The following is a 16,440-nucleotide window of genomic DNA, read 5'->3' on the forward strand; positions in this document are numbered from 1 at the left end:
TCATAACTCTAAGTAAAATTCATATCTTCAAAGACATCTTTTCAAGTTAACTGGCTGATTCCTAGTATCTTAAAAATACTCATAAAATGTTTAGGCTTCTAAAGGAGTAATAGAAGCATAAATATTCTAAATATTATCAACATAGAAATATAAGCTGTAACTTTGTTATAAGTAAATACATACATATTGGTTAGGATATAAGATAGACTATTGCCTTAGTGACTTACCACTAAGAAAAGAGAGGAAATAGAAAATGGAGGACATACTGATTTTCTTTTAGGTTATGACTTAGAAATTTTACATGTATTTCTTGTTTTCACATCTTTCTGGCTTGAACATAGCTATATGATGACAATGCTTATCTGCAATAGAGGCTAGAGAATGTGGTCTTTTTTCTCAGTTAACTTGTGCTCAGATAAAACTTTTACTACTTGTGGAAGAGTAGAACAGATATCAGGTGACAACTAGAGTTCCTTCCCACAGTCCACTCAAAGATTTCTTCTATATCCACACATAGTCCATACTGTGTTCTCACCCATAGAACATATTCACTTTCTCTTCAAGGGATATAATTTTAGCTCAAAGTCCAGGATCATTAGTTGTCTTCACTGGCTCTGCATGTGGCCTCTCTTAGTCTGGCAAACTATTTATTAATAGACAATAAGCTACTCTTCAACATACAAACAGAGACATGCACTGTACCACCACACACACAACCACTATATAATGGTGGTGTGAGGACAATTTAAAAACCCATTCAGGAAAAGAAAGAATGGGAAACACTTGGTAGTCACAGATCCATAATAATTGTTCTGTTCTACTGACTGACATTGTGAAAACAGTGGAGTAACTTCCTTGGAATGGAATAATAAGACTGTCCCTATTGCAGTCTTCCATTTTTACTCTCTTGTAGGAGCATTGTCATTTTCTCACTTGTCTTTCCCCTCTGGGAGATTCTTTTTTTACCATTATCCACATCTGAAGTGACTATTGTCTTTTTTTGGGAATTGCAGTGTTTAATGTCCTACTGAGTTGGTTACCTGGAGATTGCTTTAGCAGTTGAATAATAGGCTTTTGCTACTAGATATTGGTTTCTTTGGGAATTCTTAATCACTTCATCCTTTTATTAATATTTTGTATCTAGGGAGTTCCATGTGCAAGTTACCACAACCAAAGCTATTATTTATTCATAGTTTTTTTTGCTAGAAAACTGGTGACCTGGTGTTTTATTTGCTAATCTCTATATTCTTCGTATCCTCGCTTCACCTTAATTTAGTGAAGGCTACTTTAACAACACGTTTTGGGGGAGAGAGATATTATAATTATTACTATCATTATTATTATTATTTGCCACAGACTAGTTCCTATGTATGAATTTAACAAGAATTGCCAGAAAAAGAGGATCCATAGTCTTATCTCTTGCTGAGGCTCCTCTTTAGAACTTTGAGTCTTTTCAGTGTTAGCATGTTTTCCTTTCTTCTAATAGTATTTGCAAGCAGCAGAATGAAGTAGCTAATAGCAACATTCTAAAGACTTGCTAAATTTTTAGTCCTTTTTTTTTTAACCACATAGTCTGTCTTCCCTAGGTATCAGCAGTAGCAATTTTACCAAATATTTTGCTATACCATATTTAGGGTCACCAGCTTTATATTTTGAAACATCCCTTGTCCATCAATTGCCAAATCAATCACAAATATTTTTACTTTGCAGCAGTGTCAACTTCTAGGTAGGAACTTTTGGGTTAGTTGGGATATAAACTCGGCTGCTGTAACGAGTGACTAAAGCATGGTAGAAGTACATTTTTCCTTGTAGGAATATGGTATAATGTAGGGAAATCAGGCTCTTTTTATCTCATTCTGCTATTCGTAGGATCTAACTTAACCTGCTTGTACAAAGATAGTTTACAGCTCATCCACCTTAGTTTGTTGGAAGTGAGTGCTTGTGGTAAGGAGAGACTGTGAAGGGATCAAGGGATACCTCTTCTTTCTAAGTACTATCCAACAATTGCACGTACTACTTCACTCACATCACTTTTGGCCAGAATTTTGTAATATGTCAAACCACAGTTTTAAGGGAGCACAACAAAGTAAGTCTTTGAAAACAAAGAATCAAAGTGTTGTTTGCTTGGTTCTCTTCACTGTATATTTGTTTTCAATTTTATCATTATTGTTGTTTCTATTTTGGGGTGTTAAATGGCTGTTATTTTTCTAACTTCTTGATGGGTACTTAGATAATTGATTTTCAGTCTTTCTTCTTTTCTAGTACATGCATTTAAGGCTGTAATTTTTCCTGTACAACGTTAGCTATATATGCTAGTTCTGACAATGTTGGATTTTTATCATTTCATTAAAACTACTTTTTCATTTCTGTTTTTATTTTTTACCCATAGGTTAGGAGGGTTTTGCTTAATATCCAAATATTTGGGGGTTTTCTAGTTATCTTTTTATTATTGACTTATGCTTTTATTTCACTGTACTCTGTTAATATACTCTGATTTTAATCTTTTGAAATTTATTAAGACTTGTTTTATGGCCCAGGGCATAATTAATTTTGGTTTTATAAATATTTAATGTCCATTGAAAAACAGTGTAGTTTTTTGTTTGGAGCAGTATTCAGATCAATTTTGTCCGTTACGTTGTTCAGATCTTTTGTATTCTTAGAGACTTTGTGGCAGGGGGATGTCTGTTGTTTTATCAGTTACTGAAAGAGGTTTATTAAAATCTGTTTTGATTGTGAATTTAGCTGTTTTTATTTTTGGTTCTGTTAATATTTGCTTTATATATTTTGAAGCTATGTCATTCAGGTATGTACACATTTAGAATTATTAAATCTTCTTGGTAGATTTAAAATCCCTTTTATTATTAAGACAGAACCTGTTTAGAAATAATTCTTCTCTTAGTAAAAAAAATATGTAAGTTTTATATGTTTTTCATATATTTAAGAAATGCTTCTACTTACTTTTTTATATTAATGTTATTGCTAATACACTTTTTATTTATTATAAATAATGAATAAAGAGGATAATTAAGAAGTGTGTTATATTGAGTCACTTGAGTTTTAATAAAGTTATTTTTACTAACTTGTTTATTTGATATACTTAGCTATTACTAGGAATGTCTTTAAATAGAAATATTTTCATATTTCTACTGTATCTAATCAAACATTAATTTAGTGATACTAACTTTTCTCTTATAGGTTTTGCAGCCCTGTGACTTGTTTTATCAGACTACTCAGATGGGTACAAATCCACAAGTGACTGATGTTTCAGTAAAATCCCTGACACTAAAGGTAAGTTAAAGGATAATCATTCAAATCTTTAGTGTACTTTTTAAAAAATTAGTAAAACGTAGAAACAGGCAATTATTATAGTAAGTCTTTTAATTGTTTAGCAAAATAGATGTATTTGTGTTTTTGAAAATATATTTTTATAAGACATTTACAGAATATATTTTTTAATATACATTTCATAATGATTGTTATCCTATTATTGGTGTTTGACTGCTTTTTTAGTTAACATTTAATATCCTTGTATTATATATAGTTGAAATTATACTTGATCATATATACTTGATCAGTTATACTTGATCATATATACTGTGATTCATGTGAATATTTTAACATCAAAATTAGATATGGTAATTAAAAAATTTTTATATCATTAATATAGTGGTTATAAATTTATAGGCTGTAAATTGTATCTGATTTTATGGTAGTGATGTTCAGTATTAATTCCTCATGATCCTTCAGCAAGTATATTTAATATTTTTTGAAATAAGTAATTTTGAAAGTGGTATGTATAGTTTTTTTATTAGTTTAATTTTTTTCCACTTAGGTTTCACCAGTTATTATAAATACCATGATCACCATAACTTCAGTGCTTTATACAACTAAGGAAACCATCCCAAAAGAAACTGCTTCTTCTACAGCACATTTATGGGAAAAGATGGACACAAAGAATCTAAAGATGTGGTTCCTTGAAGAATCAAATGAAACTGAAAACACAGCTCCTGCAACTGAATTGGTACCCACAGGAGAGATGATAAAAATGAACATTGATTCTATTTTTATAGTTCTCGAGGCTGGAATTGGTCATAGAACAGTGCCTATGCTTTTGGCAAAGTCAAGTTTTTCAGGGGAAGGCAAAAACTGGAGTTCCTTAATAAATCTCCACTGTCAGCTTGAGCTAGAAGTAAGCATACATAGTATTTTTCAAGTTTTATAAGAGATAATGATACACATGGAATATTATGGGAATCTTAGCTCTGTAAATTAAGTTTATTATAAATATGATGTTGGCTCAAAAACTTTTGAAAGAAAGCTTATAAATTTTGCCCTTGAATAATAGCTTTTATGTATAATTACTTTTACTTTTAAAGTATATAGTCACTAATTAAGTGTATTTCAATTGATGTTATCAACTTAAAGGTAATATATTACTAGACACAGTTGTTGATTAGATTCTAAATTCTTTTTTTTTTAAGAGTTAAAATTGAATACCTTTTTTATTTAAAAGGATAATAGTTAGAATTTCTGAATATATGCATAATATTTTCTAATAGTAATATAAAGAATTAGAAGGCTATACCTTCTATTTTTATATAACAGAACCTTTATGCTCTAGTGAGAATCCATAAAGATCTTTCAAATTTTCATGTGAGAGCACTTTAAGACCAGTTTTTTTAGTTGAGATTATTTGGGAGATACTTGATTTGAACAAACATTTTGCTTCAGAATTTATCTACATAGAATCATCTCGAGGTATATTTTGGTTAAAATATTATTTTATTTCACTGTACTCTATTAATATACTCTGATTTTAATCTTTTGAAATTTATTAAGACTTGTTTTATGGCCCAGGGCATAATTAATTTTGGTTTTATAAATGTTTAATGTCCATTGAAAAACAGTGTAGTTTTTTGTTTGGAGCAGTATTCAGATCAATTTTGTCCATTACGTTGTTCAGATCTTTTGTATTCTTAATTGAGTTTATGTCTATTTGAATTAATCTGATGTTCTACCTTATAACACTGAATATGAAAATATATAAGCTGTTATATTATTTGCGTTGATACAGAGTTATGTACTAATAGAGCTAAAACTGTGTCTAGATTTAAAATTTGCAAATTTTGGTTAGAATTTTGTATATTTTGCAGAGGATTTGATCTAGGATGTCCAAGAAGTTTGGGGGATTCAAATAAATAGACACTCATTGAATCATATGGTACTTGCCTTCAAGGGCTTTCAGTGAGTGAAGGTAGGCAGATATGTTTAAAAATGTCAATAATATGTATTAGAAAAACACAGTATTTGATGTTTAGCCTAGCCTGGAAGTCAGGGAAAGATGCTTAAAAGAGGGTTTTACCTGGACTGTATTGTGAAGCACAAATATGGATTGTGAAGTCTGCCAGGTGAGGAAAATGCTTGAGGGAATGCTTATAGGAAGCCACTGAGTGCCATGCAGTCTGGTTTTCACATAGAAGAAATGGCAGGGCCAAAAGACATGGTGGTGGGTAACAGCATGGAAGATCCTTTCGTAAAATACCAGAATACTTCATTTAAAGAATTAAAAATTCTCTCTGTAGGTGCATTATTATAATGAAATGTTTGGTGTATGGGAGCCTTTGCTTGAACCCCTAGAAATTGATCAGACTGAGGATTTTAGACCATGGAATCTTGGAATCAAGGTATATATATATGTGTGTGTGTGTGCATGTGTGTGTGTGTTAAAGACTTTAATTTTTTAGGACAGATTTAGATTCATAGAAAATTTGAGAAGAAAGTACAGAGATTTCTCATATTCTCCCTTTCCCCAGACATGCGTAGCCTCCCCCATCAAGGTATATTTGAAGTCTGAAAAAAAAGTTCAAAAATTGAGGATGTTTACATCTCAGTTACACACTAGACACTTTAATTTTAATCACAACAAAGTTCAAGTTTTCTCATCATGAGCCTTGTCCACATGCTTCCCTGTTTGACCTCTGAATAATCCAAGCCCATATTCTAATACAAATAATTATGTAACATTAATTATATGCTAGACATTATTCTAAATAATGTATCTTGTTTTTAATCTTTACAACAAGACTCTCAGAAAGATAGTTTTTATCCCTATTCTAACATGTGAACAGAGACTAGAGAGGTTAGAGTTCTTGAAATAATGATAGCTACAAAATGGAAGAGGTAGGATGCAAATCCAGCTGCAGAGTCTCAATTTTTAACTACTATGTTGTAATGCCTCTGTCATCTTCTTGTAGGTTGTTGTCTATCCCAAGTTTCCTTTGTCCTCTGAAAGGTGAATAGATAGATAGATAGCTACATACATACACATAGAAAGAATATATGTTAATATTTGTTTGAAATATATTGTGACTTTATGTATTCATAAGAATTGGGACCTTTAGATGGATTAAATTGTGCTTCTGAAGCAAGAGACTGCAGAAGTACAAGCATGTCTCCTGCCTAGTAATGATTGAGTCAACCTGCCAACCAATTTTTAGTGGCTTAAAGCCATTTAAAGTAACAACAAAGGTGGCTAGCTTGGTATGTCCAGCTTTTTTGTATTAAGATCATTTAATTTAATTTTGTAGATATTTTGGATGAAGGATTTTAATAAAAATTCCTTTGATGGTTTTAGGTCAGAATCTACATGGTCAAGGGAATCTATGAATCCTAAAAAGTGGTAAATGACGTTGATTGTTAATCCTAGGTTTACAGCACTGTTCTGCTACTATTGTCTGACTTTTTAAGTCCCTAGGTTTCTGTTCTTTATTTATTAGCATGACAAATAGACTAAATTACCCTTCTTTGTCTGAATTTCTATGTTACTATGAAGTATATGCTTTTAAATTACATTCAGATGCCACATACACATAGTAATTTTAAGGGTTTCTTTTACTTCTAAATTGTACCTACCATTTTACTGTCACTGCACATGAAATATAGTTGTTTTGTTTAGTTGTAAAAGACAAGGTCTTGCTCTGTTGCCAAGGCTGGAGTGCAGTGGTGCAATCAATCATAGCTCACTGCAACCTCAAACTACTAGCCTCAAGTAATCCTCTTGCCTCAGCCTCCCAAGTAGCTAGGACTATAGGCGGACACCACCATGCCTGGCTAGTTTTTAAAATTTTTTTATACAGACACGGTTTCACTGTGTTGCCCAGGCTGGTCTCTAACTCCTGGCCTCAAGCAGTCCTCCTGCCTTGGCTTCCCAAAGTGCTGGGATTACAGGCGTGAGCCAGTATATCCGGTCCATGGGTGATTTTTTTCCTCTAATACTCTTCCCATCCACTGTGACTTTAGTTGGTGATGTCCAAGGAATTTCAGTAAGACAGTAGAACAGATAAAATTTATAGCTCTCTCTAATGTTGTTATTGGGATTTGTCTAAAGTTTGTTTTTACTTTGCAGGATGAGTTCTAGGAATACATTTTTCTTATGTTTCTATAATTTATCATTTTAGATGAAAAAGAAGGCAAAAAAGGCCATTGTTAAGTCAGATACTGAAGAAGAAAACTACAAAGTGCCAGAATATAAAACTATCATCAGTTTCTATTCAAAAGACCAATTAAACATTACATTATCCAAATGTGGTCTTGTAATGTTAAATAATTTAGCCAAGGTAAGAAGAGAAATTTGAAACTGTAAAAGTTGAGATACTAGTCTGAGTTGATCTGTGTATTATGTAAGAAGTTTGTTGCTTACCTATGTGTCATGTGTCCATTAGTGTTCTGCTTGTCATTTAGTTTTCCACATTTCATTTTATTTAAGATAATTTTTCCTTATTAGGCATTTACAGAAGCTGCCACTGGATCTTCAGCTGTCTTCATAAGGGATCTAGCACCATTTATGATTTTAAATTCTCTTGGACTTACTATTTCTATTTCACCAAGTGATTCTTTTAGTGTACTCAACGTTCCTATGGCAAAATCATATATATTGAAAAACAATGAGAGTTTAAGTATGGATTATGTTCGAACTAAAGACAATGATCACTTCAGTGCAATGACTAGCCTAAGCAGCAAACTCTTCTTCATTCTTCTCAGTAAGTGATTTATTAGCTTCCTAGGGCTTTAATTTGTTTTAAATTACATTTTAAATGCCATTTTACTCATTAGTAGTATCTTAACACGGTTTTCTAAATCTCCTTCCTGATAGATTGGGAACTATTTTTTCCCTTTGCAGTGTTTTGGTTGCCATTGTCACTAAATCTTTGTATTCCAAATTTTTTCTTTATTCTCTCATTATTTAGAACATGGTAATGTATTGCTTTGTTGTGGGGAAGAAAAATAGATCTCATCCTCACTCAGCTTTTACAGGCCATAGATATTTAGGTGTTGGTGGTAGTTGTTTTAACCATATTTGGTATGACTTGATATTATTCCATCAGTTTTGCAGCTGAATAATGAATTCAAATTAAATTCGAAGTCATGAAAATAGCACATTTTCAATGGTTTTGGGGTTTGTAAATGGTTTTTTATGTTCTGCCTATTGAGGTGGAAGCTTTTTCCTTTGTCTTTTCTGCTTCCAGAAGTTTTTCATTTTTATAGGAGATGAAGTATATTAATATGAATTTTTAAATTATCATAATATCTAGCCATTGTGAAGTTAAATAGTCCCGAAGCCACACCCACACCACTTTTTGTTATTCTGTCATTTAAATAGTTATTGAGGAGGGCATGATTTGAAAGGCTAATTAGACATGGGAGCAGGACAGGATACTAAAACATAGCTAGTGCTCTCTTCTAGTTAGGAAATAATGTATAACAGGTGTTCCACGTGTTGTCATAGCATTGTCAATGAATTGTTCTCATCAATATTACCTCTATTTGTTTTTAAACTAACATTTTAATGGATGGGAGTTGTAAATGAAATTTATGCAAATAAGTAATTTCATCCCCAATATAACATGTGCATTAGATAAACAGATAACAAATTTTATTAAATCAAATCCAAGATATAACTAAAAAGTGACACAAGCTACTGAAAAAATTAAAAATTGAAAAATTGTATCTGCCTTGGTATTTGCCTTCGTCTGCCTGAGGTATTAAGCTGTGGTTATTATGACAGCAAGCCAGAGATCAGTGTTCTTATGTTTTATAATTCCTCTCGTTACTCAGGTATTTTTGAAAGATTTGCTATTATTGTGCTTAGGTTCAACTCCTGAATAAGATTTTTTTTTCCAAAGAAAAAAAAATTGGGGGCGAAAGATGCTTTGAAAGATTTTGTGACTACTGTAGAAATACATGGTGACTTCTTGAAATATCATTTTGTATGGATTATATCCAGAGACTTCAGTGACTATTATTTATAAGTTTAAGGCAATCATCTGATATTTCTGGTATTTAACATATACTTCAAATTAATATGTATGAATTATAATAAAAACTTTCAAACATATTTATTTAATTTAGCACCTGTTAATCACTCTACTGCTGATAAGATTCCTTTAACAAAAGTGGGACGACGTCTGTACACTGTAAGGCACAGAGAATCTGGAGTTGAAAGATCTATTGTTTGTCAAATTGATACAGTGGAAGGAAGTAAGAAGGTAACAATTCGCTCCCCAGTACAGGTACGAAATGATCGATTTGGGGGTAAGTTCTATTGTGCATATCTGTGTGCTAATAAAAAAATAAACTAAAGCAAATGATTACCAGAAGAATATAAACTGGAATAGAAATACGGCTGATATCAAAAAGAAGACTCATCACCAACAATTGCCCTACAGAGACGAGGTCTTGCTCTTGCTCAGGCTGGTTTTGAACTCCTGACCTCAGGCAGTCCTCCCGCCTCTGCCTCCCAGAGTGCTAGGATTATAGGCGTGAGCCACCGCGCCCAGCCTTCCACTGTCTTTTTTTTTTAACATCCTTAATCTTTCCTCTAACTTTTTGAACACATTGAATATAGTTATAATAAATGTTTTAATGTCCTTGTGTACTAATTCTTTTTTTTATCATTATCCCCCAAAACCTTGTGTACTTGTCTACTCAATTCTATCATGCGTTGTCATTTTTTAGTGTGCCTGGTAATTTTTTATTAGATGCCTAAAATTTTACCTTATTGGGTGTTGTTTCCTATATATGACCTTTACTTTAGGGTATTTTTGCCTCACTATTGAAGCACTAGGTACTTAATATCCTCTATACTCTAAAAGGTTTTAACACTTTGGCTGGTGGGAAAAGGAACCACTCTATGTATTAGCATCAGGTTCTTCTGCCTCCTTCTTTTAGGTGGATCTTTACTGAACCTTAGATAGTATACACATGTGCTGATCAGTAGTCAACTGAAGTTTTGGGGGGAAGGGACACTGTCTTAATTCTCAGGAATTCCCTGTGTGTACTACTTTGCCTCTCCATGCAGGGTTCTCCTCTCTGGTACAATGTGCTGTGAATTTCAGCCACATTGATCTACCCAAATTTTCAGATCTGTCTCTTCCACTTGTTAGCTTCCCTCTCCTCACATAGCAGACTGGAAACTTTCCAGGCAGCAAACTGAGTGATCATAAGACTTGTCTTGTTTTTTTGATTTTTTTCCTCTGCTGCCTGTTGCCCAATGCCTAAAATCTGTTGTTTAATGTGTTTGCTGTTTGTTTTCCTACTTTTTAGTTGATTAGGGTAGGAAGGTATGGCTGGTCCCTTGTTACTCCAGCATGGCTGAAAACAGAAATTCCTTCTCTTTTATTTGTGATTTATAATTAACTATTTTAAGGGGTAACTATCAGCTACATTCATTACTCTTGATTATTTTGTTGCTTGATTAAATAGTTAAACATTAATTTTTAATTTCTTACAGTTACTGTTTATAGAAATGAAAATATTTCTATTGCTTCAAATATGTAGAGGAAACACTTTTTCTAGAATTACAAATATAATACAGTTCAGATTATCCATTTATCAAATTCTTAGTTCTAGCATGTTTTATAAATTGGTATAATTGTTTTAAAATAGAAAGATTTTGGTAAGATGTAGAAAGATTATAGTAAGAAAATAATGTTACTAAATAGTTTGTTGTTATTCATCCCAAAGATAAATTTAAGTGTTTGGGGGTTTTTCTGATAATATATATTAAACAGAATAATATCTTTTTGCCTCACTGTTATATGCTACTCATTGGATGTGATACTTTTCAAACTTTCTCTCATCTATAAAGAAATTATGGGTATAGTATTGATTCTGTCTTAATGTGTGAGGAAATTAAAACCCTAAGAAGTTAAATAACTTGACCAAGATATGTTTTTACTTAGTATTCCTAGGAAAGCATGACTGACTCAAATGTGATGTTTTTTTGAGCAGTGACCTTAAGGAGACTTTGATTTATTTAAAACAAGTCTATTAGCTACTTACAACGTTTTGTTGGCTATAATTTACCTACTACCCCTCATGACAGACAAACCAATTGAGATCTCTAAGATATTATTCATAGTTTTTAGTATCTTTAAAAGTTAGAGATAAGCTGCATGTCTGAGAGATTAGTTAAGTACTCTACAGAGCTATTGCAAATTGGAAAGAACTCTTAAAGACATAGATAAGTGTCAAAACATTCACTTCAGAAGGTCACAAAAACAGCATATAAAGACCTTGTTCTCTTGTTTTACAAAATACAATGTTTCTGTATGTTTACAGATAAGTAAAAGATTTTAGGGATAATCACCAAAGTCATTCATGACAGTTGAAATCAACTTCTTCCAAACTCCTGTTAATGTCGATTTTTTTTCACAATCCTTCCACCCACCAATATTGTAATCTCCTCCCACAATCAGGAATGTTCTTAATGGCATCTAGAATGGCAAGTTTTTTCCAGAAAGTTTTCAGTTTATTTTGCCCATATCCATCAGAGGAACCACACTATCGGTGGCAGCTTTAGCCTTACAAAATGTATTTCTTTAATAAGACTTGAAAGTCAAAATTATTCCTTAATCCACAGGCTTCAGAGTGGATGTTGTGTTAGCAGCTATGAAAACATTAATCTCCTCATACATCTCCATCAGAGCCCTTGGGTGATCCAGGTGCATTGTCAATGAGCAGTAATATTTGAAAGGGATCTTTTTTTCTGAGCAGTGTCTCCACAGTGGGCTTAAGATATTCAGTAAGCCATTCTGGAAACAGATGTTCTGTCATCCAGGTTTTGTTGTTCTATTTATAGAGCACAGGTAGAGTAGATTTAGCATACTTCTTAAGGGCCTTAGGATTTTTGAAATGGAGTATTGGCTTCAACTTCAAGTTACCAGTTGCATTAGCCTCTAACAGGAGAGTCAGCTTGTCTTTAGAAGCTTTGAAGCCAGGTATCAGTTTCTCTGTAGCTTTGAAAGTCCCAGATACCATCTTCTTCTAATAGAAGGCTGTTTTGTCTACATCAAAAATCTGTTTTTTAGTGTAGCCATCAATGATCTTAGCTAGATCTTCTGGATAACTTGCTGCAGTTTCTGCATCAGCACTTGATGCTTCATCTTGTACTTTCATGTTATGGAGATGGCTTCTTTCCTAAACCTCATGAACCAACCTCTGCTAGTTTCTAACTTTTCTTCTGTGGCTTCCTCACTTCTGTCAGCCTTCACAGAATTGAAGAGAGTTAGGGTCTTGCTCTCGATTAGGTTTCGGCTTTAGGGAATTTTGTGGCTGGTTTGATCTCTCCAGACCACTAAAACTTTCTCTTATCAACCATAAGGCTGTTTTGTTTTCTTATCATCTGTATGTTCATTGGAGTAACACTTTTAATTTCCAGCAAGAACATTTTCCTTGTATTCACAACTTGGTTAATTGACACAAGAGGCCTGCGCACCTTTCAGCCTGTCTCAGCTTTTGATGTGCCTTACTTACTAAGCTTAATTTTTTCTAGCTTTTGATTTAAAGTGCAACTCTTCCTTTTACTTGAACACTTAGAGGCCATTGTAGGGTTATTAATTGGCCTAATTTCAAAATTCTTGTATCTCGGGGAATAGGGAAGCCCAAGGAGAAGGGGAGAGTTGAGAGAGGTTCTATTGGTGGAGCAATGAGAACATACACATTTATTGATTAATTTCATTATCATATATGGATAAGATCACAGATCACCATAACAGATACTATGATAATGAAAAAGTTTTAAATACTGAGAGAATAACCAAAATGTGACACAGAGACATGGAGTGAGCACATGCTGTTGGAAAAACGATGCCAGTGGACTTACTTGATGCAGGGTTGCCACAGACTTTCAATTTATTAAAAAATGCAAAATACCTGCAAAGCACAATAAAGCAAAGCATGATAAAATGAGGTATGCATGTGTATGAATTCATCACTTTTGGTAGCCAAGAAAAATGGTATTATTAAAAATAAAATTTGCCCAAGGTCACACAGCTAGTAAGTAGCAGTGCCAGAATTTATCTCAGATTTGTTTCACTTTAACATCCATGTTCATTCTACTATTACACTGCAGGTGTGTGGTTATAAACTTTAGGAATTGTCCCAACAGGATAGAGCTGCTTTTATATAGATAGTTGCTCTCCTTTTCTGTGCCCTCTTTGTCTTTACAGGCTTATTCCTGTTGTTTTTTTTTTCTTCAGACCTTTGGTCTTATCTCCAAATTTCAAATCACTAGTTTATTCCCTGCTTCCAACCAACTTTTTCTACACTAAATTTGACAGGGAAAACAAAGGAAGCAGAATCAAACTGTGGTAACTAACCTCACATTCCAGTCACTATTAAAAAGCATGTATGTCCTAATAGGTTCCATTTATTAATATATCAGTAATAAGTTGAATGTGATAGTTATTTGAAATTATATTTATAATCAGAAAAAATGTGATTATAAAACTTATAAATAAGATCTGTTGAATGCTCTGAACATTAGTTATTGGTTCAATATGGATTTCTTTATTAAGAAACATTATTCAATTCTATTTTTTGAGAAGTTTATTATAACATGGACTTCTTTATCCATACCACAGAATTTAACAAATGTTAACCTTTTAAAATTTTCACCTCAAATTAAAAGGAAATAATATATATACAAAATTGAAGTTAGCTATTTTGCTTCCCTCCTAGTCCATATTCCCTCCTTCCTTCTTCCTAGAGGTAACATGATCAAGTTGGTGACATGGTATATGTATTTCTAGTCCCATGTTTTTAAAACTGTTACATGTGTCCATAACATATATACTTGTTTTATTTTTGGTGTCTTATATAACTGTTACACTGTTCACCTTATTTTGCTATTTTCTGATTTCATATATTATTTTTGACCTATAATCATATATTGATACATAAGAGATCTTTATTTTAATGTCTGCTACATGAATATATCAATTTGAAGAAAATCTTAATTGTTTCTCTATTCTTGAGGTTGTTTTCATTTTCTTTTTTTCATAATAAAATCAGTGCTATAGTGAACATGAATGTCTTGAATGAATGTAGTGAACATGAATGCACATGTGTAAATATTTCTCTCAATATGTAACTAGTAGCAAAATCACTAAGACGCATTTTCATTTTTATTAAGGTTTTGTCTAATTAGCCTCCACAGTTATTTTATCAATTTGCATTCTACCAGCAGTGTATGAGAATTCCTGTTCAAAACAATTTTCAACTGCTGACATTAGAAGACTCAATTTTTTTGTAATTTGTTGGTATGAAAAGATACCCTATGATTTTAATTTGTATTTTCTTGATTACTAGAAATGTTGAGTATCTTTTCTTCTGTTTATTGGTCATTCAGTTTTTCTATTTTATGGAAAACAGAATCACATGTTTATATTCTATTAATATTCCTGTTTTCCTCTTAATTTCAGCTTTCTTAATGATTTTCAGGATTTTTGTGTGTGTATTGGTTATAAACTGGTTGTTAATTATATTACAGACATTTTCCAGCTGGTGGCTTATTTTTCACTTTTTTCATTTAAATATTTAAAATTTTGATGTATGTTTTCCTATGAATTTTTTTTCTATTTTTGTCTAAACAAAAGCATTTCTCTAAACAAATTAGTCCCTATCCCAAAGCCAAGAAGATATTATCTCATTCCTATCTAGGATATTTAAGGTTTTGTTTTTGATATTTCTTTTCTATAAAACTGGAAACTTTCCTTGTATTTTTTAGGGTAAATAATTATGTATTTGTTCCTTTTGTAATTTATATAAGCAAGATGAATATTGCCTGATAACTCCTTTGTTAGGACATTTAAATGGACATATTTTTAAATGTCTTTATAGTCTTAGATTAATGATATTAAATATTTTTTGTTTTTCTTTCCCAGATTAGAAATCATTTTTCAGTCCCACTCTCTGTTTATGAAGGGGATACCTTATTGGGAACTGCTTTACCTGAAAATGAATTCAACATACCATTACCATCTTACCGGTGATTTTTTCTTTATTATTTTATTTACTATAAGGTCTCTTATAAAATTTTTAGTTTCTTAATCTGTATGGATAACTTTGATCAAATCCACCCTACTAATTGTCTCATCTAACTTAAAATTAAGTTTTGGGGCACTTAGGTTGTTCTTTTTAAAAACAAATTATTTAATTTAATGCGTTTAATTTATACCATGTAAAATATTTGTGCTTTCTCTAGTAACTATAATTATTACTTGACTGCAATATAACCATCATAACCATAATCATATATGTTTATGAGTTTTAAAAATGTCTAATAGATCATGATTGGTGGTTTCTGGATTTATGTATACTATCATGAAGAGATTTTTACTTTTCAAAGGTTTTATAATAGAATTTTTTTGAAATTCCTTTAGAAAACAATTTTTTTTTTTTTTTTTTTGAGACAAAGTCTCGCTTTGTTGCCCGGGCTAGAGTGAGTGCTGTGGCATCAGCCTAGCTCACAGCAACCTCAAACTCCTGGGCTTAAGCGATCCTTCTGCCTAAGCCTCCCGAGTAGCTGGGACTACAGGCATGCACCACCATGCCCAGCTAATTTTTTCTATATATATATTTTTAGTGGGCCAGATAATTTCTTTCTAATTTTAGTAGAGACAGGGTCTCGCTCCTGCTCAGGCTGGTCTCGAACTCTTGACCTCGAGCGATCCACCCGCCTCGGCCTCCCAGAGTGTTAGGATTACAGGTGTGAGGCCAGAAAACAATATTTTGTCTTTTTATCTACATATTTGTTCACTTTTCAGGGATATAGTTGTAATATAAATAGAAATATGTACTACATTAATCTTAAATATTTAATTAGGTAAAACTTGATATAAAGTATTGTAATAAAAGATTATTAAAATTATAACAAAATACAAATTATGAGCTAGGCTTATAGTTTAATATCATAACAAGTAATATTGTCAAGATATTTAATCTGGAAATGAAAATAATCTCTTCTGTGGAGATTGAACTCTATTGGAGAATAAAACCTTGCTTAGAATTAAGCATTTTAGTTTGTTTAATTACCATTTTATAACACACACTAGAATGGACACCCCAGTGCTACAGAAGGATATAGGCAAAACTGCAAAC

At 32.3% G+C, this 16,440-nt stretch overlaps 1 protein-coding gene across 3 annotated transcripts in view; it reads left to right on the plus strand.

The window, feature by feature from the left end:
* Positions 1–16,440, plus strand: part of VPS13A (vacuolar protein sorting 13 homolog A) — a 197,911-nt gene that overhangs the window by 116,074 nt on the left and 65,397 nt on the right. For all 3 annotated transcript variants that reach the window (XM_045562601.1, XM_045562603.1, XM_045562602.1), the window contains exons 40-46: positions 3,196–3,288; positions 3,833–4,189; positions 5,583–5,684; positions 7,458–7,616; positions 7,784–8,039; positions 9,409–9,569; positions 15,225–15,328. In XM_045562601.1, coding sequence (XP_045418557.1) covers positions 3,196–3,288; positions 3,833–4,189; positions 5,583–5,684; positions 7,458–7,616; positions 7,784–8,039; positions 9,409–9,569; positions 15,225–15,328 — 1,232 coding nt within the window. The remainder of the gene's footprint in view (positions 1–3,195; positions 3,289–3,832; positions 4,190–5,582; positions 5,685–7,457; positions 7,617–7,783; positions 8,040–9,408; positions 9,570–15,224; positions 15,329–16,440) is intronic.

This window comes from Lemur catta, chromosome 10 (assembly GCF_020740605.2).
Source record: "Lemur catta isolate mLemCat1 chromosome 10, mLemCat1.pri, whole genome shotgun sequence".
Taxonomy (NCBI): domain Eukaryota; kingdom Metazoa; phylum Chordata; class Mammalia; order Primates; family Lemuridae; genus Lemur; species Lemur catta.